At 55.5% G+C, this 24,066-nt stretch overlaps 1 protein-coding gene across 3 annotated transcripts in view; it reads right to left on the bottom strand.

Annotated features, from left to right (window-relative positions):
* Positions 1 to 23,138: 23,138 nt before the first annotated feature.
* Positions 23,139 to 24,066, bottom strand: part of MGMT (O-6-methylguanine-DNA methyltransferase) — a 273,729-nt gene continuing 272,801 nt past the window's right edge. For all 3 annotated transcript variants that reach the window (XM_061162933.1, XM_061162934.1, XM_061162935.1), the window contains one exon: positions 23,139 to 23,401. In XM_061162933.1, the coding sequence (XP_061018916.1) occupies positions 23,192 to 23,401 (210 nt within the window). In that variant the 3' untranslated portion in view covers positions 23,139 to 23,191. The remainder of the gene's footprint in view (positions 23,402 to 24,066) is intronic.

Here is a 24,066-nt window from a genome sequence, read left to right as displayed (position 1 = left end):
ACACAAATCTCAACATATTTAACATATAATAGGTACATTCATTAAACTACATCCCTATCAGGATACAGAGTTTTATCATCATCCCAGAAAGTTCTGTTTTTCCCTAGTTAACCTACTCACATCTCTCCAGGCAACTAGCCTTCCAAATTATTTCCTATGGATTAGTTCTGCATCTTTCAGAACATCATAAAAATGAGAGAGCTTATACCCCCCTGTGTTCAGCTTCTTTCACTCAGCGTAACATCTGTGAGAATCGCCTATGTGGTTATGTATACAGATATTTTATTTCTTTTTATTGCTGCACAAGTATTCCACTGTATGGACATACAACAAATTGTTTATCCATTCTGTTAGATATCATTTAGTTTGCTTCCAATGTTTTATTATTATGATTACAAAGGCTGAAGTCTTCCAGCTTTGTTCTTTTTCAAGGCTGTTTCAACCCCTCTAGGTTCTTTGCATTTCTACTCAGAATTTTTAAAAAATCTTGTCAATTTCCATAAAAGCCTACTGGGATTATGATAGCAATTACTCTGGAATTTCCTATCAATTTTCAGAGAACTGACAATGTAATGTTAATTTTCCAATCCATGAACATAGTATACCCCTCTATTCCTTTAGGTTATTTCTATTTCTCTAAGAAATATTTTAATAGAGAGATCTTCAACATCATTCAGTAAGCCTGTTTCTAAGTATTTTGGGGTTTGATGCTATCATAAGTAGTATTGCTGTGAGTTTTTCACCTGTTTCTGTTTGTTCACTGGTAGTCTATAAACACCACTGGTTTTTGTGTATCTGCCTTATGTCCATCATGACTGAATTCTGTAGGTTTTTCATTCATCAGTACTATGTAGGCACAGAGTCAAGCCATTTGCAGACAGGAACAGGTTTACTTCTTTCCTGCCCTCGTGAGCTGTACTTGTCTCACAGCACAGGTTGGAACGTCAGGTGAATCTTGGCCCGAAGTGCTGAGAGCTGACACCGCCTTTCCTTATCCTAGGAACGAAGCTTTGCAGCACTTCACTTTCAAGCACTTTATCAGCTGTGGGTTTTTCACAGATGACTCTCATCAGGTTGAGAATCCCTCTTTATTCCTGGTTTGCTGAGAGTTGTTTAAGTGTTCAATTTTTCCAAATGCTTTTTCCACATCTCTTGAAATAATCCCCTCTTTTTCCTTCATTCTGTTAATGTGGTAAGTTATACTAATTGATTTTTGAACACTTATCCAACCTCCCTTTCTTGGGATAAACCCACTTGATCATTGCTTTTCTTCGCTAACATTTGTTAAAGTTTTTTTTTTTTTTGTATCTATGTTCATAAAGGATATTGTTTATATCTCTTATAATGCCTTTGGTTTTGGCTGATATTAGTTATTAATATTTCAAATACACATCATTCAAGTTTTCACTAATGTGAATTAGATGTAAATATAGCCAGAAAAGAGAAAATGTTTGTGTTATTACAGTGGCAGTGTGTGTGTGTGTGTGTTTGCATTGGAAACACTGCCACATCCTGAAGGTCTAAAGGAGGGAAGAGAGGGTAAAGCCAAAGGAGAAGGGTCATGGGAAAGGAGATATGTGTTGTGGTCAGACAGTGGTGGCATTCCTTACTCCCTCATCAGTGGAGCCTGACTTCTAACTTAATTATCTAGTCAAAGCTTTCCTCTTGTCAGATTTTTGGGTGGAAATCACTTTTCCAGTTACAATGGAAACCACTGGAAAAAGATACATTTTCTCAAGAGTTAAAATTAATTAAATCTAGGAAATGTTGAAACTAAGTCATATCAAATACCATATGTAATAATGGCACTTTAAAGGTGACTAAAATTTCCATATTGAGCACTACTGGTCTTCTCAGAAGTTATGTGCTGAGGGCCTACTGTGTGCATGAAAGGCCTGGGCATCAGCAGGCAGTGACCCAGACGCCCAGCCCTGCTCCTCAGCAGCCTGGGGTCTGGCAGGGGTGGTGATGGTGCTGGTGGCTGACAGTGAGCACAGAGAGGGGCCCTGGCCTGGCACAGGGCTGGGAGCTCAGCCTGTGCAGACAGGCAGGAGGCAGGGGCGGGAAGCAGGACCAGTGGTGTCAGAGGGAGATGGGTGCGGGGAGGCAGGGTGCAGGGGATGGGAGTCAGGGGAGACAGTGCCAGAGAGCTGACCACCAAGGAAAGTGGTGCGCTGGAGAGGGGTGGTGGGGTAGGGCCCGCATTTTGGACACAGGTCTGCAGGGAGCTCTGAGCTCTCTGCTCTGGGCTCCTGGGTTGGGGGAGGGCCGCTTCCTGCCTGCCCTTCTGACACCTGCTGTGCGGTGCTCGGAGCTGAGACTGCAGAAGCTGGTACCACAGTCACCCACAGCAGTTGCCAGGGTAACGACACTCTACAGCAGTAAAGCTAATTAGGGCCTGAGATTTGGGTAACTTCCTCAGACTACCAGCTTCCTGACTCTCTGTGGTGACCAGCTAGATGGGTCCCACACTTCTAATTTTTGAGTGTGAAAGACACAAGGCCAATTTTATCATGTACTCTGATTCTGCTAGTTGAATCAGTGACCAGGGAAACATAAGCAGATCCAGCCCTTGGATGCACAGCCAGGCTCACTCGTTCTGGGGGTCAAGGGCGTCTATGGAGAAAGGCAGTTCTCATCACCTGCCCCGCCCACTGTTTCCAGAATCTGGGCCCTCTTTGTAGAATGGGGAGAGGTTAGATCACAGTCAACTTCCAATCAGGTCTCAACCCCACCCACTGTACTGTTTCCATGGCATCTTGCGATCCGAATAATCCTGCTTTCCACTTCCTCATAACTGTCTTCTCCAGAACATAAATACCACGGGGCAAGGAGTCCACCTGTCCTGTTCACGTTACATCGGAGAGCCCAGACCGGGCCTGGCCCATGGCAGACACTCAAACCCTTACTGGAGGAGTAAATTCATTCATTCCTGGATAAGACAGCAGTTACTGAGATCTGTACCCTGCGGGTTCCTTTGGAAGTACCCAGTGCAACTGCCTTGGGGGGAACCTCGAGACTTTGGTCCAAAGGCCTGACTTGAGCTCCTCCATTGCTAAAACCCATAGGTCCCAGGATATTTTTACACCTGAGCCTCACTTTCCCTACTGTAAGTTGGATAGAATAGTCCTTGCCTCACAGCCCTGGAGAATTAGATGAGAAAGCATTATGTCAAAAGTGCTGGTGAGGTTCTGTGCAGATGTGAGACATGGTTTCAGTTTTAATACAGAGGGAAGGACTGTCCACAAAATTGACGTGCTGGTCCAGAACCTCACGGTCAGTGGAGAGCTGCTCACTGGGGCTCAGGTGTGATGTTGTTATTTGGGGATTTTTCTTCTTTTTGTATTGAAATCTATTACAAAAGGGTTGAGGTTGCATTTAAAAAAAATTGCTCCACAACAGAGGTTTCAATAGTATAAGCTATTTTGGAAAAAAAAAGGAAGACTATTTTCTTCTGGAGTACCAGTTAATTTATAGCAACAACCTACTCATGAAAGGATGTATGTGAATTCTTTTGGGATACAAGTCCAAAAGGTGACAGAAATTTGGAAATTTCTTCTATTTCAATGCTGAAATTTAATTCACAATGAATTTCTTTTCAAGTGTGGAACTTTTTCCCCTCGATTTTTACATGACTTTGTAATGAGAGCCGTTGTAGGGGCTCATCAACAATAGAAGAGAGCTGATGGAGTAGAGATGTTGAGTGTAAATATTTAGTGCAGGGGTTGGCGGCTTTTAAATTTGCATCTTGATCTAAATGTATCTGCTGATTTCCCATCTGCTAATATTTTCCCATCTGCTAAAGACCTGCCGCCAGGGAAGGGAATGCCTTTGTCTTCACTGCTTAACCTCCACGTCCCCTTCACCTGAACTTGGAGACAGCACACTGTGTTCTGCAGAGCGCGCGTGCACGCGCACACACACTCACACACACACACTCACACACACACGGACAGACATGCAGACACACGCTCTGACCACAGGTACCAACGCTGGCCCAGGATCACATTAGCAAGAACGAGGTTAACCCTGGGGTTTGTTGCCCAAGAGCCCTCGCGCAAGGCAGAGTCTCGGCAGTAGCCGTCCTGGGATGCAGGCCAGCCCTGGGGAGGAGGCGTGGCTGTCAAACATCCACCACAGACAGTACAGCCCCGAAGGCAAGGCTCTCACCACAGAGAGACGGGGGGCACCTGCCAGCGGTGGCAGGGAAGCCGTGGCCCCTCTGGGCGTCTCTGCCATCATCCAGTTCAGACCTCCCTCCCTCCCTGTCAGGGATTCAATGTTCCACATTTGCCTTTGGTGCCCAGGAAAGAGCTGGAGCTTCGGCCCAGCCCCAGGCCAGTACCACCTTCCAGGTGGGCACCAGGGCTGCAGGGACCATGACAGTCCCATACCCCTGAGCCCCGTTCCTCCTTGGGCAATACAGTGTGTTAACAAACTCATCTAGTCTATGATTTACACCACGAGAGCTTCCTCCTTTTCATGTTTCAACCCCAAGAAGCCTAAAAAGTGCCAGCTGCTCCCCTCTAGGGGCCCGAGAATGTGCTGACCCAAAGGCAGCTCTAGTGTGGCCGTCTGCCCCTCCATGAAGGCCAGCTCTCCAGCATCCAGACAACCCCTCAACAGACCAGGGACAGAGAATGAAATGGCCCCAAAGAGCAGGAGTTACGTTTATACTTAAAATCAAGTCCATCCCACGAGGTGCCGACCACACAGACACTTGATTGATGGCGGCAAATAACGAGCCTCAGTTTTGCTGGGAGCATGCCTTTGTGGAAGCCAGAGATGAGTAAAATATACGAGAGCACATCAAATATACGGCAAGGACAACATACACAAACAGTACATTAAGCATCATGGAAGGCAGTAAAGGGCTGGAAACAGGCCGGAAAGCAGCCGGGCTCCGCTTCCGCGTCCGTCTGTGCCACACGGGGCTCTCCCCGTGGCCCTGGGACAGCTCATCAGGACTTGGGGAATCTGACCAGACTGATCTCTCCTCCTTGTCCTCGCTAAATTACAAGTTCCCGGGCTCCTGCTCAGCCCCCACTGCCGGGCTGGGCTTCCCTCCACGCACAGAGCAGTGTCAACAAAAGTGCTCCCGTGACATTTCTGTTCTCCGTCAATTACGTGCGGGCTCTTCACCGCCAGGAGAAAATACATACTGTGCTCCAGCAAGAGCCGCTGTACCGAGGTCAGCAGGAACTCATTGTCCTTTCTGCTTCACAACAAGGCCATCCTGACAACTGTAAGATTTGCCGTACGCAATCCAGGTGCCAAAGGCTCAGAGCAATGGGCCTGTGGTGGGGGCGCGGGAGGGGGGATGGTGAGACCAGGAGCGGGGAGAGACGGACAGACAGACAGATGTGGAGGAGTCTCCTGAGGGCTGGACCATTCAGTCCTGGACCTGCCTGGGGAAGGTTTCACCAAATGAGTTGCATCATCTAAGGGGAGGGGAAGTACTTGGCAGATGTCTACAAGACAACATTATGTGGACAGCCCACTGGAGACGGCCCCCACCACCAGAACAGGATGTGTGCGGAAAGGAGCCCAGCAGAGGTGCAGAGGGGCCCATGTCCCTGCCACCCGGCACGCAGCCTCGAGTCCTAACAGACCCTAATAACAGGTCCAGATCAGCAAGTGAGATGGGCTGGGGGTCACCGTGTCCCATCAGAGGCTCAGGAGGTGGGTGCAGCGGCCACTGCCCAAACAAGAACCGCCTTCCTTAAGTGGGGTGAGAGGGAACCCCCCACCCAACAAGAAGTGCCTTCCTTAAGTGGGGTGAGAGGGAATCGGAAGTGGAAGTGACAACCCGTCAGGGAGGAGCTCTTCTCCACAGGAGAGGTTCTTCCTGGAGAAGGAAATTTGGTGATTTGGCAGGAGACCGTGCTGGGAAGACCAAAGGACTACAGGTGGGGGAGAGCAACTCTGAGGGGGTCCTGTGGGGTGGCGGGAGGCTGGGGGGGCCCCTGTCCTCTGCCCCCCGAGTCAGAGGCACAGGCCTAGTGTGCACACGTGCATGCCCATGTCAGAATGTGCGTGCACACACGTGTGGCCTCGCGTGAGGGCTGGGCGAGGTGCCTGCCTCTGTGGCCCCAGCTGTGGGGGACAGCAAGACTCCCCACCCGAGTCCTGGTGGCCCTGACTCAGCTGCCGGCCCAGCAGCGAACACACCTCCACCCGGGACTTCCGAGGCTTAGAGACGACATCTCTGCAGCCTGTACCTGTTCCCTTTGGTCGGATCCAGAAAAGCGAGCATGTGATTTCAATTTGAAATTAAAAGTCATGTCTGAATAACAGAACTGCATTCTCATTTCCTAATACCCTGGTTTTTACTACTTTGCATTCAACTGTGAAAAGTCTTTTAAAACTCGGAACAGCAGTAAAACTTGAATGAATTTTTGACCCATTATTGCATAGCGGGTGTGCCTTCCAAGTTGGAGAGACTGCCAAGTTCTCCCCACCTAATATTTCCACTTTAATTGTGCCACTTGAGAAATTTACGTGCCTCAAAATATGGCATGAATCTTACGCTTATTGCAGTATCATTAGCAGCAACATTTAAGCAACATCTGTGTGCTATAGAACTAATTGAAGTAGCAGAGGCGGCAGCTGTAAATCCACAGGAAGATGGCAGTTTGTCCCCGGCACTGCTGAGCTAGCTCCTGACTGTCAGCCTGTTCCCGCAATCTGCTCTCGAGCACCCTGGTACAGGCTCACAGTGTCCAAGAAAATACAGCGCGTAGGCTAATGATCCTATTAACCACTTTGCTGCACCAATTTGGCTGTTTTTCCAGTTTCCTTGTTGAATTTCATTATAAATTTCTCCATTCTTGTAAAAAGTCCAGTGTGAGACGTGTCTGACTTTAAACTACTTACCTGAGCTGAGAAATGCTCATCTGGCCAGACCGAACTGAGAATTGATTTTTTTGTGATTTAATAATTCAGTTCTCCCCTCACTTTGTGCAGTTGCTTAAAAAAATTTTTTATTCCACATGTCTCTGTAAAAAATAACTTTAAAATCCCTAGTAATGCTGATATTTAAAACAATGGCATTTTCTTCCTGCAAATATAACATTTTCAGTAATCAATACAAGATGGCAGCCATAATTCACTGCGGGCGGGGGTGGGGCAGGCGCAGCTGGTAAGGGGGTGCCAAGGCGCGCGCACGCCTCGGATGACTCGCCAGCTCCTCACGTCATGGCTGAGGAGTGGGCGGCCAGGTTCCCCGGGTTCAGACCCAAAGGCATCGCCTGCTCTCCTCCCCCGGATATGGAGAAAAATGATGCCGATCCTTCCACGCAGGGAGCGAGTTAAGCTGGGAGTGAGGGATTTACTGAGATGCCTCTTTGTGAAGAAGGGGTCCGAGCCACTGCTTTCATCTGGAATGCTCCTTCCACTGAGTATGGCTGGAAAAGCTATTTCTCACGCCTCCTACAAAAACCAGCCCCATCTTGCTCTTAACTCTGGCCCCGCTTGTTTCTGTCTTGGCAGCGAGTGGATGTTTCTCCCTCGGCACCTGGCCCTTAGACAATGATGTAACTGGTATCTTTCGAAGCACTCAGGAGTGCTGGAGATACACAAAAGGCGGCCTCCTCCAATATATGACGACTGGTGTGTTTGCCAACAGCCCGCCTTCATTAGAAAATTGGCACGTCCGCCCCGCTCCATGTGACACGCCGTTAACTGTGGACATTTGTTGTCTTAATGCTCAGGTACTCAGGGACGAGACTGATGAGGGAGAAACTGTTTGGGGTCTGCTGGACCCCACGCTCAGGGTGGCACGCCACCTCACGGCATTGGAAATCAATAGCCACGTGACTGCTCAAAGGTCGGGGGGTCTCCAGAATTAACTTCCTGGAACTAAATTACTATTCCTTGTTTCTTGGTTTATTTTCTAACAATAACACATTTTAAGGGGGCCTGGTTAAACACCACCTATAAAACACAAAGTGAAAAAAACAAAAAAAAACCTGAATCACTGGCTCACAGCTGCCAGTTCCCGTCACCAGCTCAGGGAACATCAGGATGGAAAGCATGCTGAAAGCTCCATCCATCTGCAATTCGAGTTTTTTTCTTCCCCCCAAATCTATTTCTTTTTTAGTGGCAGTGTTTCAGTCTTAGCACAAAAGGATAAAAGCTGGCTTGTAAACTATCCATCTCTGACTTATCAACATAACACAGCTTAGTAATAGCTTGGTTTTACCCCTCCTCTTCACATCGTGAATGTGGATGTGGCTTGGGAAAGTCAACAGCACAAAACGCAGACGCGGGAACAGGGCGCGCTCCTGGTGTTGCAAGTTAACTGAGAAATAAGCTCCCTCGCCTGCCCTCACACAGTCATTTCTTTGAACGCACTCTCTGAATGAAATTCTTTAGCAAGGCTGACCCACAGCCCCATCCCTGCCCTGGGGCCCTTTGCAGAATGCGTGCTCTCTTCATCTTTACAGGTGGAAAAGTTACCGAGGCTTCAACAATAGATACGTGGGTTACATCCGCTGATGGTTAGCAAACTAGGAAATGCAACAGAAATTTAAAATTACTTATTAGTTTGTCTCAAAATAGCAAGACCCCCATTATATATAAGCCTATGTCCACAAACACATAATTAAAAAAATCTGTATTTCCTAAAGCAAAAAAAAAAAAAAAGAAGAGACAAAACGGGGCGGCACTGTTTTGCACTCACGCCCATCTTCCAATGCCTGCACTCAGGAAGACAATCCGACTCCCATGCATTCTCCCAACACCGAGCTTTGTCCACTTGGGTGAGGAACTGGCCTCACAGGTGCTATGGGAGGAGGATTCGAACAGCCTTTTCAGAAAACTGCAGATCCTCTCCTCCAAATCGGCATCCAAAGCAGACAGCAGGCAAGTCTCCACGTTCAGCCACAGTGCAGGCCTGAGCGCCGCAGCGAGCCTCTCACTCAGCCTGGTCCGTCCAGCCAGCCCTCTGCAAGGTGCCCCGACTCACAGCGGGTTTGGGACCTGTGCACTGATCATCTGGAAGCTGGCTCACCCAGTTACACAGGTCTTTCAAATACTGACATGTTTCTTTACAAAATGTTGCAAAAGTTAACATCTGTTTACATCACTAATCTCATCAGAAAAACCCAAGTATCCAGGAACTGTAAAGCTCACAGTGGCAGACGCCAAGTTTCCAAAAATTCTAATTTTTGTTCAAATACAGATTTTTATCATTGGTAACAAATATCGTAGCTGTCCTCCTTGAAGGGACATGTATTGATTTGGCTGTGCAGGGTCTTTGTTGGGGCACGTGAGAGTGGCGTGTGAAATCTGGCTCTCTGACCAGGGGCTGGACCTGGGCCCCCTGCCTCGGGGCTGAGTCTGAGCCCCGGGACTGCCAGGGGAGTCCCCATTCATTGTGGAGAAAGCGTCCAGCAAGCAGAAGTCTGAACGCCCTCAGCACAGCTGCATCCGACCGATGGGATGGTGGCCCACGAGCTCGCCCCTGAGCAGCGCCCACCCACGCTGCACGGACTCCCCTGGAGATGCTCTCTGCAGCTTGGTCCCCCTGTTAGCTGAGCCGGTGGAGCTCTCTGCGCTGAGCTGGCCTTCTGAGGCCACGAAGGCCCGCGGGGGCCGGGCCTGCCTGGATCTCTTGCTGTGCTAGGGGTCTGAAAGCTCGTGGGGCCAAGGCCTGCAGGTGGGAGCCCAGGCCCAAAGCCCCGAGGGGCAGGGGCCCTGCTCTTGACCTCCACTCGCACGTCTGGGGTGCAGGGGTGGATGTGAGTTCCCGGGGGGGTGGGGGGGAAGGCAGGCTGTTCTGGCAGAGCCACCATGGCCGTGAGCTGCTCCCACAGCTCAGCTTTGTGGCCAGTCAACAAGCAGTGGGGGCACGGGGGGCTCCTCCCGCAGGGCCTCTGGCACTGCAGATGCCCCCAGGGCCCCCAGGCTGGCAGAGGCCAGCCCCTCCAGCAGGACAGCCTGCGGGACCCCCCCAGCCCACGGAACAGGAGGAACACCAGCAGTCCCCCTCAGAATAGTTCAAGGGCATCAACGTGAACCCTTCCTGGGGTCACCCAAGTGTCAAGAGTCTCCCTACAAGCAGGCACACAGCGCGCAGAATTGTGGCCTTCAATGGCCTGCTTACAATTTTCATGTTGTGGAGCACTTGATACAAAAGAAATGGAAATGTGGGTAGCACACAGGTCAGCAAAGTGTTATAAGAACACCAGAGATGCCACACCCAGTTCAAGGGCCACAAGGAAGTGAGCTGGGGCCTCCTGGGAGGGGCATGTCCACTCCCCACCTCTGCCCCAGAGTCAACACTTTTCACCTGCATTCTCCATGCCGGTATCCTCTTAAAGATTTGATCCGCAGTGCGGTGTTGGAGAAGGCAATGGCAGCCCACTCCAGTACTGTTGCCTGGAAAATCCCATGGATGGAGGAGCCTGGTGGGAGGCAGTCCATGGGGTCACGAGGAGTCGGACACGACTGAAGCGACTTAGCAGCAGCAGCAGCAGTGGTGTTGGAGAAGACTCTTGAGGGTCCCTTGGACGGCGAGGAGATCCAACCAGTCCATCCTAAAGGAGGTCAGTCCTGAATATTCATTGGAATGACTGTTGCTGAAGCTCAAACTCCAATACTTTGGCCACCTAATGCAAAGAACTGACTCATTGGAAAAGACCCTAATGCTGGAAAAGATCGAAGGTGGGAGGAGAAGGAGACGACAGAGGATGAGATGGTTGGATGGCATCACCGACTCAATGGACATGAATGTGAGTAAACGCCGGGAGTTGGTGATGGACAAGGAGGCCTGGCATGCTGCAGCTCATGGGGTCACAAAGAGCCGGACACAACTGAGCGACTGAACTGATGTGCATGTTTGCATGTGTGTGTGACCAGACATGTGTGTGCATGTGTCTGTGAGCTTTGTAAATGTCACCCATCTGCAGCCTGCTGGCCCCCACATTGTTCACTTGCTGGCGCAGTCCTAAGTCATACCCGTCACAGCGCTTGGCCGTGTTCACTTTCACCGCCACACAGCATTTCACCCTGTGAACACACCACCAGGCACGCACATGCTTCTGTCTAAGTGCTTGGACACGGCAGGCCCGGGAACACCCTGGCCTGGCTCCTGGGGCATGTGCTCGCAGTGGGGGACGCACTGTGGCCAGAAGCTGGGATGGTAACACCCAGGGGACTCTCAGCAGCTCCTGGAGTTGTGGCTGGCAGGCTCTTGGGGCCAAGTTAGGGTGGACACGTGTAGGCTTCTCCAGACCTGACTCGAGAATGAGCAGCACGGGCATGGAGCCCAATGGGTCATGCTGATCGTGAGGTGAGGGCCCTGGGCTCAAGTTTGGGCTTCACGATTGAGGATACATGCTTGTCCTGGGGTGGGGGAAGGCTGTCCATGGTGGGATGCCGTGAGGACCACAGGTGCCAGCTTGGCGGAGGCGGGATCAAGTCAGCTTTCACTGGTACCACTACGGATCTGCTATAATACTTTACAGTGATGCCAGGACAAAGTCATTTCCACAGCACAGACGTGGGGACCCAGCAACTGTGGGAGTGGGCTGACCGTGGCGAGACTGTCACCACTCCGCCCCAGAGCTGAGACAAGGCCCCATGGGACGGGGCGGCAGGGGGCCCCGAGGGCTCCTGGGGTGAATGAGCTGCTGGGGTGACACTTGCAAAGCTGGCTTTTCACCTCTGCTGGGCCCTGATCCTCTCCTTTGTTGGGCAGAAATTGTTTTACAATCTAAAAACAGCTCCCTCCAGGAATGCCTTCTGGGAGAGGGTTTGCCTGAAGCAGTTTCCTGGGAGGCTGGGTCTGCATGCAGGGCCACCAGTCACATGGCTGGGCCTTCGCTGATCTGGTGGAGTCCCTCCCGCCGACAGCACCGCCCGGGGCGCTGGCCCACCTGCAGCACCCTCGGCAAGCCGGGGTCTCTGGGACCGGCCACTCTGAGTTCTGGCCAGGATGAAGCTCTGCATGCTGACTGCTGTTTCTCCAGTTGTGAGGAGCGCTTCCAGGGGAGTCCTTCAGATAATCACCGTCTTGATCTCGAATGTAAATATTGTCACCGTGGTTCAGAGAGAGATTAATGATTTGCCGACAGCTCTGTATATCCTTAGGAAGTAACGTACCAAAGAGCGCCTGGTCATCCTGTTTCCAGGAATGCCGGCACAGGGCCCACACCGGGGTGGACTGGTCAGGGTGGACTAGTCACTCTGGGGCTCAGAGAGCTTTTCTGAGCGACTTGCTCACGGAGAGGGAAACGCTGCGTTTATCTTTTAAGGAGGAAACAAGTGTTCAGTGCAAATGCCAGGCGCCTCCCTGTGCTGTCTCCGCCCTCAGGAGCAACTGCGGGCAGCGTCACAGGCTCTGCCCCAGAGAGGCGTCCAGCAGGCTTGCTGTAGCCTGGCCACCAGGGCGAGCTCCCGCTACGGGGGCCTTCTCCCCCTGTCTCCCCCAGGCCATGGGTGCGTATTCCTTCACCCTCTGGAGCCTCAGGGCAACCCAGCCCACTCGCATGGTTCCCCTGGGCCACAGGTCACCGCTGCCCTGAGGGTCCTGGGCAGGGATGCAGGGCGCCTGGCCGGATTGCACGCGCTGCCCTGCCCCGAGGGAGCCCAGGACACGCTACTGTCCAGCCTGGCGCCAAGGACAGCCTGTCCGCCCACCACCATCGCCTCGAACAACCACATCCCCTTGATGAAGCCGGGCCCGCGGTTCTGTTGGAGACACGGTGTCAGTGTCAATACCGGGAGGACTGGCCAATTATACTTCACATCTGAATTTCTTACATTTTCAAAGTGTTTTACACTAATTAGTTAGTCCTGTTAGCTCTAAGGATTAGTAGCGACTCTAACAAGACACAGTGACACTGACTTCACTAATTATGTAAAACATGGACGCAGAGACGAGAAGGCTGGCATTGCCCGGCTTGGGCCGGCTCTGCCAGGCAGAGGGGCCCGCCCGCCCTGTGTTCTCATGGGCCCGGGAAGGAGGAGAGGCCAGAAGGCCCCTGCAGTCTGTTCTGTCCTCTCCGGGGGCCTGCCCTCCCCAGACTCTCTCCTGCCAGGAAGCCCGTCCACCCCCATGACAGCTCCCTACATCGCGGGGGCTGCACCACCCTCAGCAGACAAAGGGGCGATTCAGGTCACGGTGCCCCCGGGAGGTGGTGGGGGAGCCCCCGAGGGTGTGGGCAGCACAGGCCTGGTGACTGCTGTGTGCTGCTGCCCTGACTGGCGACCACGTGAAACCCACCAAGAATGGACCCCTGCCTCTGTGTCCCAGGCTGCGGCGGGGTGCCTGTCCTCCCCTGCCCGCTTCTCTCTCACGGGGGCCAAAGCCGCCCGCGCTCACCTCTGCTCCAACTCATCTGGCCGCCCTTTCCACTCAAAACGCCCTCGAGGTCCTGTCTGGCGCTAACAGCGCAGCTTGAGCTCCGCCTCTCCCAGGACGGCCCCCCTTGACTGTCTGGATCTCCCACACTGCCTTCTATGACTTTGAGACACACACACCCTGGGCTGATCCCGTGTGTACACTGGAGTCACACGGCCTGGCTGGTTGGAGCGTGCACACTGCTCCACGGCCTCACTGTCCTGCACGTGGAGAGGACACGTGAGAAGGACAGCGGGGCTGCCTTGCGAGCGAGTCCCTCACGAGACCAGACTGCACCAGTCCTCCCACGGCACCTGTCAGGGTCCCCTCCTCGTCAAGTAAACAGGTATGCTTCTGTAAGTCCAAACACAGCCCATTTCCATCGCAAGCATACAGCACACACACACACACAAAATCCAATTACTCACAATTTCCTCCTCTGGAGACAAATATTGCTGCACTCTGCTCCACAGCTGGTCTTAAAACACCGATGTAACACAGACACATGTGTATATGTTATCCACTTGCATGTGGCTATATGTAAATATGCATCCTTAAGACAGTCACAAATCCTACTTTTATGATTATAAATACATACGTTTAACAACACTGGAAAACAACACCCACAGAGCAATTCACCCAACTATTTCTGCCAAAAAGTAGCAGTATTAAGTCGCTCAGTCGTGTCTGACTCTTTGTGACCCCATGCACTGTAGCCCACCAGGCTCCTCTGTCCACCAGATTCTCCAGGCAAGAATACTGGAGTGGGCTGCCATTGTCTTCTCCAGGGGATCTTCCCAAACCAGGGATCGAAACCGGATATCCCACATTGCAGGCAGATTCTTTACCATCTGAGCCACCAGGGAAGCCCAAGATATCTTCATGTAAATACTCTGACAGATTGTCTTCCAGTCTTACACTCTTATGCACAACTAGGACGAATTTTTATACCACAACACTTAGAACACCTGACGTGTTATCACATCACCCTCCCCACTCGGCAGCGAGTCAAGGCCCGCTTATCCGTGTCCGCACACACAGATCATGTCACCGTCTTTCACAGCAGGTCTGTCTTGGCGCTGTACCGCTGTATCATGACTCCATCTACCCGTGTCCTGAAGGGGACTTCCGCATCATTTCCCACTAGCTGCCGTCACGCGGTGGTGTGACAAGTGTCCCTGTAACTGCGGCCTCGTGTACGCGAGACACGCGCCCTCCAGAGTACGTTTCTCAAAGGGGAACCGTGTGGGGCGTTTTGTGTTGACTTTACCCGACTGCCCTCCAGCAATATGCTCCTCCTGGCTCAGTGTGTGCGCGTCCTTTTCACTACTCTGGAGGCCGAGAATCCCACGTTCTGTCCTTTTTTAACCCAGCTGACACTGAAGCGCCGTCTCACGTTTAACCTGCAGCCGTGCGATCCCTGACCGGGTGCAGGTCTCTCCCTGGGATGCCGACGGTGCGAGCACCCTCCCTCAGCCTGCCTGCTCCTCCTCAGGCCCGCGTCGCCCCATTCTTGGTGGCTTTGGGACATACCGGCACCACTGGTAGGGAAGACGTACCTGGTGGCACCTGAGCAAAGATGTGTCCTCGTGGCCGCACTGGGCTCAGGATACCATCGCTGACCCGTGGAGCTGACCTGGCTCTGGCGGTCATTTCTGGGGCTGCGTGTGGCCCCCAAGCAGCACTGTGGCCATCGTCAGTCCTGCTGGAACGTTCTGAGCCACCTGCCCAGGGCAGCTAGCTTCTCAGTGGCCATCGCTCGGAGCAGCCACACCGACGCGGGTCTGCTGTGACTGCACCCCTCCTTGAGTTCTCAGACACCACAGCTGCCGTTGTCAGCAACAGGCCCAGAAGAGAGGCAACACCGAGCGCTTCTGGCTTCAGGGACGGGCCTGGCGCCCAGTCAGAGCTGCTCAGGGGCTTCGCTCTGAGTCGAGAGGCAAGGGAAGGGAGCGTGGACGGGGCTCTGATTCATTAAACAGGAAGACCCTGCAGGGGATGAGTCCTCAGGATGAGGGTGCTGAGATCACCCCCCAGGGTTCCTGCAGGGGCAGGTGGGGACCCCACCACCACCTCTGCCCCCGAGGACCCTCCCATGCCCAGACACAGGTGAGGGGCTTCCCAGGATAACTCACTGCCGGCTGACCGCCTGAGGACGTGCTGCACAGTCCTTACATGGGCACAGAAGCCGTGTCAGTGTCCCTCTGCACCAAAGCACCATGGGCCGGGGGCTTGAAGCCACAGAAATGTGTTTTCTGGTAGCTCTGGAGGCCAGAAGTCCAAGAACTGGGGACCGCCAGGGCCACACTCCCCAGAGGCTCTAGGAGAGGGTCCCTCCTGCCTCCTCCGGCTCTGGGCACCCTTGGCTTGTGGAGCCTCTGCCTCCATCGTCACGGGGCCTCCTCCCCTGAGGGTGTCCTCCTCTTGTGCCTCTGAGACAGACGAAGACGTTAGATCCGGGGCCACACAGACAATCCAGGGAGATATCCCCGTGGGATTCCTCATAGACGCACGTCTGCAAAGATCCTTTTCCCCAATAAGGTCAAACGCACAGGTTCCAGGGGTCTGGTTGTGCACAGGTCTCTCTGGGGCCCCCTTCAACCCACAGCTGCCGCAGGACAACACGGCCCCTGCAGTGGACAGACGGGGTCTCCGCGCAGCTCCTCACCACCGAGGAGGTGGTGTCTTTCCCTCCGCAGCACCGGGGCTGGCTCCAGGGCCTTCCGAGGAGAGGAAGCTCCAGCCCAGCACCATCCTCCCAGCACAGAAGCCCGTGGTGACAGCAGCCCGAGTCCAGAACCGGCACCACGAGCATGGGCTGAGGGTCTGCAGACACCGTGCTGGGAGCAGAGGCTCTGAGAGGCCCTCAGGGAGGCCGGCGGAGACGAGGAGGCCCCTGCGAGCAGTACGCGGGCCCTCAGCGGCCTGGCGGGCTCAGGCCCAACACCCAATGAGCTCCCAGCCCTTCCTCACGAAAATATGTTCATCTACATCTGAGACCAATTTGCCTGAAACTACACAATACCTGTCACATTGCTTCCTGGCACAGCAGTCAGATGTTTGCATGGAAAAGTACCGACAGCTACATACCTCTTGGTGGTGTAATATTTAGACGTGTCATTCTGCATCTCAAAGAAAAGGCAGTTTTTAAACCAATGCGGGTTCTCAATGTGGCACTCAGCCTGGAGATGGCATGGGAGGCCCTCCGGCAGGTGAGCAGAGCTGGGCGCCCAGGCTGACTGCATGATGTGCTGTCCGGAGGCTCTGGTTGGAGTCACGTGGCGGCCAGATGTGTGCGTGGGAGTCAGTGAGGGTGCACACCGCCCTGGCTCCGCGGAGGGCGGCAGGGGCTGTGCCCCTCCCAGGACCCAGGCAGAGGCTGGGGGCCGTGCTCCAACCTTCTCTTCTTGCGGAGACGTCTGGGGACTGTCAGGCACACACACCACGTTTTTCTCAGGGCCTCTAGATTTAAAGTCGCTTTCTCCAGCTTTTGTGATGAGATTATGTACGATTTACTCCAACAAGGCTACAGATTTCTGAATTGGACGCTGCCTTACGTTTAAAGCTGCCACCGTCTCCCCAGCTCCCCAACGAGCCCTACACAGCTGGGCTCACTCCCAGGCACTCCCTGTCTCCGTCCAGGGGTGACAGAGTTGGACTGCGGTCACTCCAGGAGGCAGATGGGTGCTAAGGGGCCCTCAGTTGCTGCTCATAAGGCAGCAGAGTAAAGACGAAGTCAGTGTCCCTCTGCTTTTAACCCCCGCTGTGTCACAGGAGTGCCGAGGAGCCAGGATGGACCCTTCGCCTATGGAGTCCTGGCCGCTCTGCGCCGTGTCTGGACCGCCACCGTTTCTGCCGATGCTCTGCTGGCCTCTGGACAGGGGCCGGCCCTTGTCTCTCAGCCTGTCACCACACGTGCCCCGGGAGGAGGCTCTGAGCTAGCAAGGGAGGCCTGGGACCATGGTCACCTTGCAGCTTCTGGGACCTGTCTGGGGTGAGAGACGGTAGGAGGAGGCCCCTGACCAGCACCCAGCACCCAGGACTGGTCAGCTGCAACTGCTTTTAGAAACTGGGTGGGAAAGGCCATGGGGCTGGCGGATTTTTGAACTCCCTGCCACCCCAATCTCCTCCACACTGGGATCCAGAAGCCAAAGTCCTAACAGAACAGTCCTGAACGGTGGTCTCCATGCAGAGAACAAGGTGTGGGCCGAAGTAGCGCCACCTGCCACCTGCTCTGGGCGTGGAGGGCCCCCCACCCATGCTGGAGAGACTGGGGCTGTAGGGGCTGGGCATGCCCACATGCCCCTCCTGGGCACTTTCTGTGTCACAGGGCACCCTGCCAGGCACAGCAACGAATGGGAAGAGGGCTGGAGGCAGCCAGGGGCAGGAGGAGACCCAGAAACTGCAGGGGCCCAGCCGGGAGGAGGGCCAGGCTGCGTCCCACCACGCAGCCCCCAGGCAGGGGTGGCCGAAGGGGACATGGAGAATGCTTCTGGAGAGCGGCGGGGAGCTTCTGTGGGAGGCCCCCAAGACACGCGGGAAGGGCCGTGCCAGGGGTCCCTGGGTTCCTGCCAGGCCTCAGCAACAGCCACGGGCGTGGGGCTCTGCCCGTGTGCGTGGGGCCCTGCTCATGCTCTGCAGTAGAGCATGTGCCTTCTTGGGGATCAAAACAGCGAGCAGGTGTGATGAGGGCGAACCTGAGAACAGCCGCCTCAGACCAGGGCCGCAGGGGCACCGAGCCCCCTCGCCCTCTGGCATCAGGCGGGGTCCTGCTCAGGGGCAGGAGCAGTGTCATGTCTGTTCCCTGGGAGCTTCTCCAAGTTTCCACGAAATTTAACTGTGTGTGTGTGGCGGGGGGGGGACTGTTTCACTTCTCAAAGAAACATCCACAAGAACTGAACCAGAAAGTGAGCAAGTGTGTTCAGGGACGCAAGCCCCTGCCCCTGGGGTCCCCAGCCAGGAGGCAGAGGGTCGGGCACTGAGAGGGGGGCCAGTGTCCTGCTCTGTCAGGTCTGTCATCACGACTGGCCCTGGGTTGTCCCTAGCGCTGGCTGGGCAGGGCTGGCCTCGCCTCCTCGGGAGGGGCGCTACGAGCCGTCCTGGTCACATCTCAGCTTCGGGGAGCATCTGCGCCCACAGGCCCGGGGACCCAACCTGCCGCTGGAGCCGGCAGCTCGGCCGTGTACCTGCCCCGCGTTTCCTGCCAGAAGTCTCACACGTGCATCCACCTTGCCTTGTTGCCATGGCGATCAAACCACGCAAAAGCAACGCTTTTGCACAGTATCACACGTTGCTTGGTGTTTGGACACTGATATTTTCTCCAGCTGGGTTTTTCTTCATTTAAGTCAACAAACCAGTCTGGGAAGCACACACTGCTTGTGTTTGGGAACCAAACAAGACTGATGTGTAACGGGAAGCCTTGAGAGAGACCGTGGAGTGAGTGCCAGGGAGGGCCCAGGCTGAGAAACAAGCAAAGCAAGAGGTGAAGCTCCTGCCCACCCCCGGCCCCCCACGCTGTATCCCTGGCCCCCACAGCCCCTGGCCGGCAACACGACGCAGAAGCACACGCGCACACGTCGGGAAAGCCGGTCAGGGGGCTCCCTGGAGCAGCAGATTCCAGCCCGTCCTTCTGCATCCCACCGCGTCAGAGTCCACTACGACTGCCGGCAAGGTCCGTCCTGACCACAGCGCCAGTGGCCACCAGAGAACCCGAGCGCCAGTCACATACACACCCTTCCCAGCGTGGCTGCTCCCAACAAGCTGCTAAGTGGACGGTCTCTGCAGGTGCCAAAAGCACCGAGCCCGTGCTTTTAGGATTAATCTTAACTGCTGTCTACATGGAATTTGTTCTTAAGGCTATTTTTCAGAGGGGGGAAAAAACACGAACTAGAAATGTTGAGAGACTCGTTAACGCCTCCCTTTCATCCACCGAGGCGCCATCCACCGCCTGGTGTCTCGTCCTGTCCTCGTCCGCGCCAGCCCGCCCAGCATGGGTCCCCCTGGAGCTGACCTGGGTGATAGAGGCCAGACGCTGTCCATCTGTCCACAACTGGAGCCACAGGGTCCGAGGACCCTGGGCGGCTGCCCTCAGTCACTTAAGGGCCGCGGGTCCTGCAATTTCTCCAGGCTTCAGGTCTGGCTTTCAACTGCCACCCCTTTTCCTTCAGACAGACAGACAGACAGACAGACGAGGCTGCTTGGCAGAGTTCCATTAAATGTCATTGTCTTTCAAACTGATAACAGGTAAAATTGATGTGAACTTCAATTCCCTAAACACAAACTTCAATCAAATGCCCATGAACAAGAAAGAAAAAGCCTGCACAGGCCAGGAGAGGCAACTCGGTTCAGTTGTCAGCCAGGACCCCTGCCAGGACAGCAGCGAGAAAACCCAATGCAGACGCGGCATGTGGAGGCCTAAGCGCGTCAGCTCAGAGCCCGCTGGGAAGGGCCAGCTTCCTGGGAGAGCATCAGCTCTGGCTGTTTCTGTGTGTCCCACGGTAAGATAACACGTTTATTATTTCTGAGTCCACCTGTGCGCAGCCTGTAATCTCAACAGCACAGAGGACCGGGGTGAGCTCCCAGGTGGAGCAGGTGCTGCTCACTTGGCCGGGGCTGTGACGTCCCGCCTGCTCCCGCGGCAGCCGGGGCTCCAGCCGGCACTGCCTCCTGTGCCAGAGTGAGCCTGTGGGTGCCGAGGATGTGGGGGCACATGGCCAGCGGTGCCCGCCCACCCTGCCGGAGCTGCACCAGGAGGGCCCCACAGAGAGGGGCTCCCCGCCCAATTCCCAGGCAGTGCCTAAACCCACGGGCTCCGCTGACCTCACCATCACCCCCAAGAAGTCTCCAGCCACCTGCCTGCATGGCTTTCTCTTACCCTAAAGCTTTAAAGGAGGTTCATTCTGGGATAATACTGCTATTTACAACAGGTTAGGAGATAAACAATGATGTCAGTATAAACACACTCCCTGGACATGCTTAGCTGCTCCAAAGAGGTAGCGCTGGGTAAGGAGAGCTTGCAGGGTGGAGATGCGAGGCCTGGGCAGGGCGGGCAACCAGAGATTCGAGCTGGAGATGAGGATGCCTCTAGGCAGTAGTCACGCTGCACCAGGGAACTGCGGTTTCTTTCTGCTGGCTGAGGGGACACCCGTTAAAAAAGCTCGATCAATTACCATCAAGGTGAGCCCACACTCTTCCTCAGAAACACAGCTGCCCGCACTGGTTGCGCCCTCCTCACCGTGCCTCCCTGGTGCCCTCCCAGATCCAGCTCATCTTCTTCGAGCATCCAGAAGTCAGGCCTGCTGTCTCTCCATCCCTCTGCAGCTCAGGTGTGTGAGCGAGGAAGGGGCTATGTGATGCTCCCGATCCTGGGGACAGGCCAGCCCTCCGCAGCTCAGCCTCTCGAAGGTCAAGGGCAGCCAGTCCACAACAAATGCTTCTGCAAAAACAAATCTCTTTTCTGAACCCTCCATGACCCGGGTCTGCAGGAAGAGCGAGGGTGGTGCACACGTGCCGCGTGGCTGCCCGCAGGCCTGGGCGCTGGATGGAGGGACCCGCACGCAAGCAGGCCTGGGGCCGACGGCAAGGGCAGAGCCTGTCCTTGTCTCAGTGTCCCTTTCTGCTGAGAGGACGTTCTTGTGTCTCCCTGTGCCTTTCCTGTCCTCCTCCTTTTTGCAACATGCTGCTCCTCTAGCCACAGCAGCTCTGGGAGGCCCCTGTGGGGTCTGCCGGCCCTGGGCTGGTTCGAGGCCCACACTTGGGGCGGCTCTGCTGCTGGGGCCCGGGAGGTGGAACTCCGTTCATGTGGCACCAAGGGTGTGCGAGGCCCAGACAAGATGCCCTGGGGGTGGGGCCTGGCCCTGGCGGGCTGTGTGGTCTGGGACCTCCCTTGCTGCCTGCTGCTAGGGCACCTGGAGATCACAGTAGGAGGTCCCCTCCCTGAGGGGTCCCCACTCTCCAGGCCCAGGAGCAGCTCAAGAGCAGAGGGTGTGGGGCCTGGGACGCATCCTCAGGGTCTGATAGCACTGCGGAGAGGTCTGCCCATCCGCCAGCAACCCGGACAGGTGGAACATACCCCAGGGACTGTCCCAGGGCCTTCAGTGGAGTTCTAGCGCATCCTGTCATCAAGTCCTTCCTTGAGCAGCAGGGGCTGGGCCTCCCCAGCGCAGCCCAGGACCCTTCAGCGGCGCCCTCTATCAGAAGTGCTGATAGCCCCACCCCGAGGCCCCAGGCCTGGGAGCTTGGGCTGCCGCCCAGCAGGTGGTTCTATTCCGGCAGCGGGGTCCTGGGTCTGCAAGTTCCTGGAGCAGAGCCTTTTCCTCAGAGAATTCTGAACACAACCACCCTCACAGCCCCCAGATGTGAAGGGCACCCGGGGCCCCATTCACCCTCCTGCCATGTCAGAGGGGGAGTCACTCACAGCTCTTGAGGCTCACCCAGGGAGCCATGAGCTTGGGTGGCTGAAGCAGGGAGACTCGGGGTCCGTCCACAGAGATCAGACATCCAGGCAGCTCCCTGTAAAGACTCTGGTTCAGCTCTAAAGAAGTCCTGAGGAGGACCAGATCAGAAGACAACGGGGAAACGGTTGTATTTTATTTTTGAGAGAAAAATCCAGAATTTGGCTGATGTAAGAAAACGATGTAATAAATTGTAGATTGTTGAGAAAAGCCTAGTTAGTCTGTGTGAGGTACCTGGTCCTTGGTCAGTGCTGAGATAACACAAAAGTGCACCCAAACCACACACATCCAGGGCTATGCCCTTACCCGGGTGTGGGGACACACCACTATCAAGCTTTCCTGCTGCTGTCTACACTGTCGCAGGTTCCCCTGACAAAAACACAGCTTTCTATTGCCCAGCCAAGTACCGTTTATTTCCTCCATCCATCATACGCTCCATTTTATTCATCCACATACATAGCCACAAGCTTCCCTGATGCTTTCTGGATTAGGCTGGTGGTGAAGCTAAGATGACGCCATGGCACTCACGTGTTAGATGGTGTGCACAGCAGGTGCGGGACACACTCCCCACCCGCACCGTGACCGGAGTGGACCCACCTCGCAGGCGGCCGCACTTCCAGGCTCTAGGTCGCTGGGCAGGAAGGAGAGGTGGGCATCCCTCATCGCCCTGGGTCCCGAGAGAACTCAGGCCAGGAGTGGCGAGAGACCGGCTGTGTGAGACTGCACTCCTCAGGAGGGGCTATCTCAGGCACAAAGAGCTGTTTGTTTTCCCAAATTATTCTGGCAAGTGGCTATTTTCTATTCCATTGACGCGACCCCAAATGCATTAGCCTTCTGGCAGCTGGGAAGATAAAACTGGAGTCTCAGTAAGCATGTCTTTTCAGGGCTGCCCCTGTTCCTTCAGTAGCATCATCCCAGCAGCTTTGCCAGCTGAGAGAAAAGCGCAGGCATGGAGCACGCTGCAGGCAGGCCAATTTGCTGAGGATAGACCTGCATGAGGGTCCGGGGGTCCGGGGCCCGGCTGGCTCTGGGTACCACCATGGTGTCCGAGGCAGCCAGCGGTTCCTGGCGGGCACCAGATGCCTTTTCCTTGCAGGGCAGTCGTCCTCACGTTGGCCAGGCTCCCATTCTCTCACCTCTGACTCAAGAGAATTAGCAAGGGGGCAATAACAGAGACAGAAGGGAACAAGCTGGAGGCACGAGGGCCAGTCTCTGGGCTCACTTGGTGGTAAAACGTAAAGAAGCAGACACGTGACACCTCTGAGACTCCGGCTCCTTTAATGAGGCACACCCCCCTCAGCACACCCCACCCCTCACCCCCCCTCAGCACACCCCACCCCGCCACCCTCCCAGCACACACCCCACGCCCAGCAAGCTGCTCACTGCACACTCAGTCTCGGCCAGTGGGCTGGGAGCTGGCGGTGCCACCCAGGGCCCCGCGCCAGGATCCGGCGGCACGGGAACCCCCTCCACGGGCCGCTTTTCCCGCGGGACTGCCCTCGTGGGCCAGCAGCCACTCCTTCACGCCCACGCCTCCAGAGTAGTTGCCCATGGCCCCGCTGCTGCAGACCACTCGATGGCACGGGATGAGGATGGGGATCTGCAAGAGAGCGAGGTGGACACGTCAGCCTGAGCCCATGGCCCGGCCGGGCGGCCCCGCCCAGCCACCACATCAGCTCGGCTCCACGCCCGACACCAGCGGCCCCGCCCAGCCACGCACAGGCGCCACTTCTGCCTGGCTCCGCAGCCCACCCCGGCGGCCCCACCCAGCCACATGCAGGCGCCAAGTCAGCCGGGCTCCACGCCCCACCCCGGCGGCCCCGCTGAGTCACGTGCAGGCGCCACGTCAGCCGGGCTCCACGCCCCACCCCGGCGGCCCCGCCCACCCACGGCAGGCGCCACGTCAGCCGGGCTCCACGCCCCACCCCGGCGGCCCCGCCTAGTCACGTGCAGGTGCTACGTCAGCCGGGCTCCACGCCCCACCCCGGTGGCCCCGCCGAGTCACGTGCAGGTGCTACGTCAGCCGGGCTCCACGCCCCACCCCGGCGGCCCCGCCTAGTCACGTGCAGGTGCTACGTCAGCCGGGCTCCACGCCCCACCCCGGTGGCCCCGCCGAGTCACGTGCAGGTGCTACGTCAGCCGGGCTCCACGCCCCACCCCGGCGGCCCCGCCTAGTCACGTGCAGGTGCTACGTCAGCCGGGCTCCACGCCCCACCCCGGCGGCCCCGCCGAGTCACGTGCAGGCGCCACGTCAGCCGGGCTCCA

This window comes from Dama dama, chromosome 15, assembly GCF_033118175.1.
Source record: "Dama dama isolate Ldn47 chromosome 15, ASM3311817v1, whole genome shotgun sequence".
Taxonomy (NCBI): Eukaryota; Metazoa; Chordata; class Mammalia; order Artiodactyla; family Cervidae; genus Dama; species Dama dama.
This window is presented reverse-complemented; position numbering and strand designations above follow the sequence as displayed.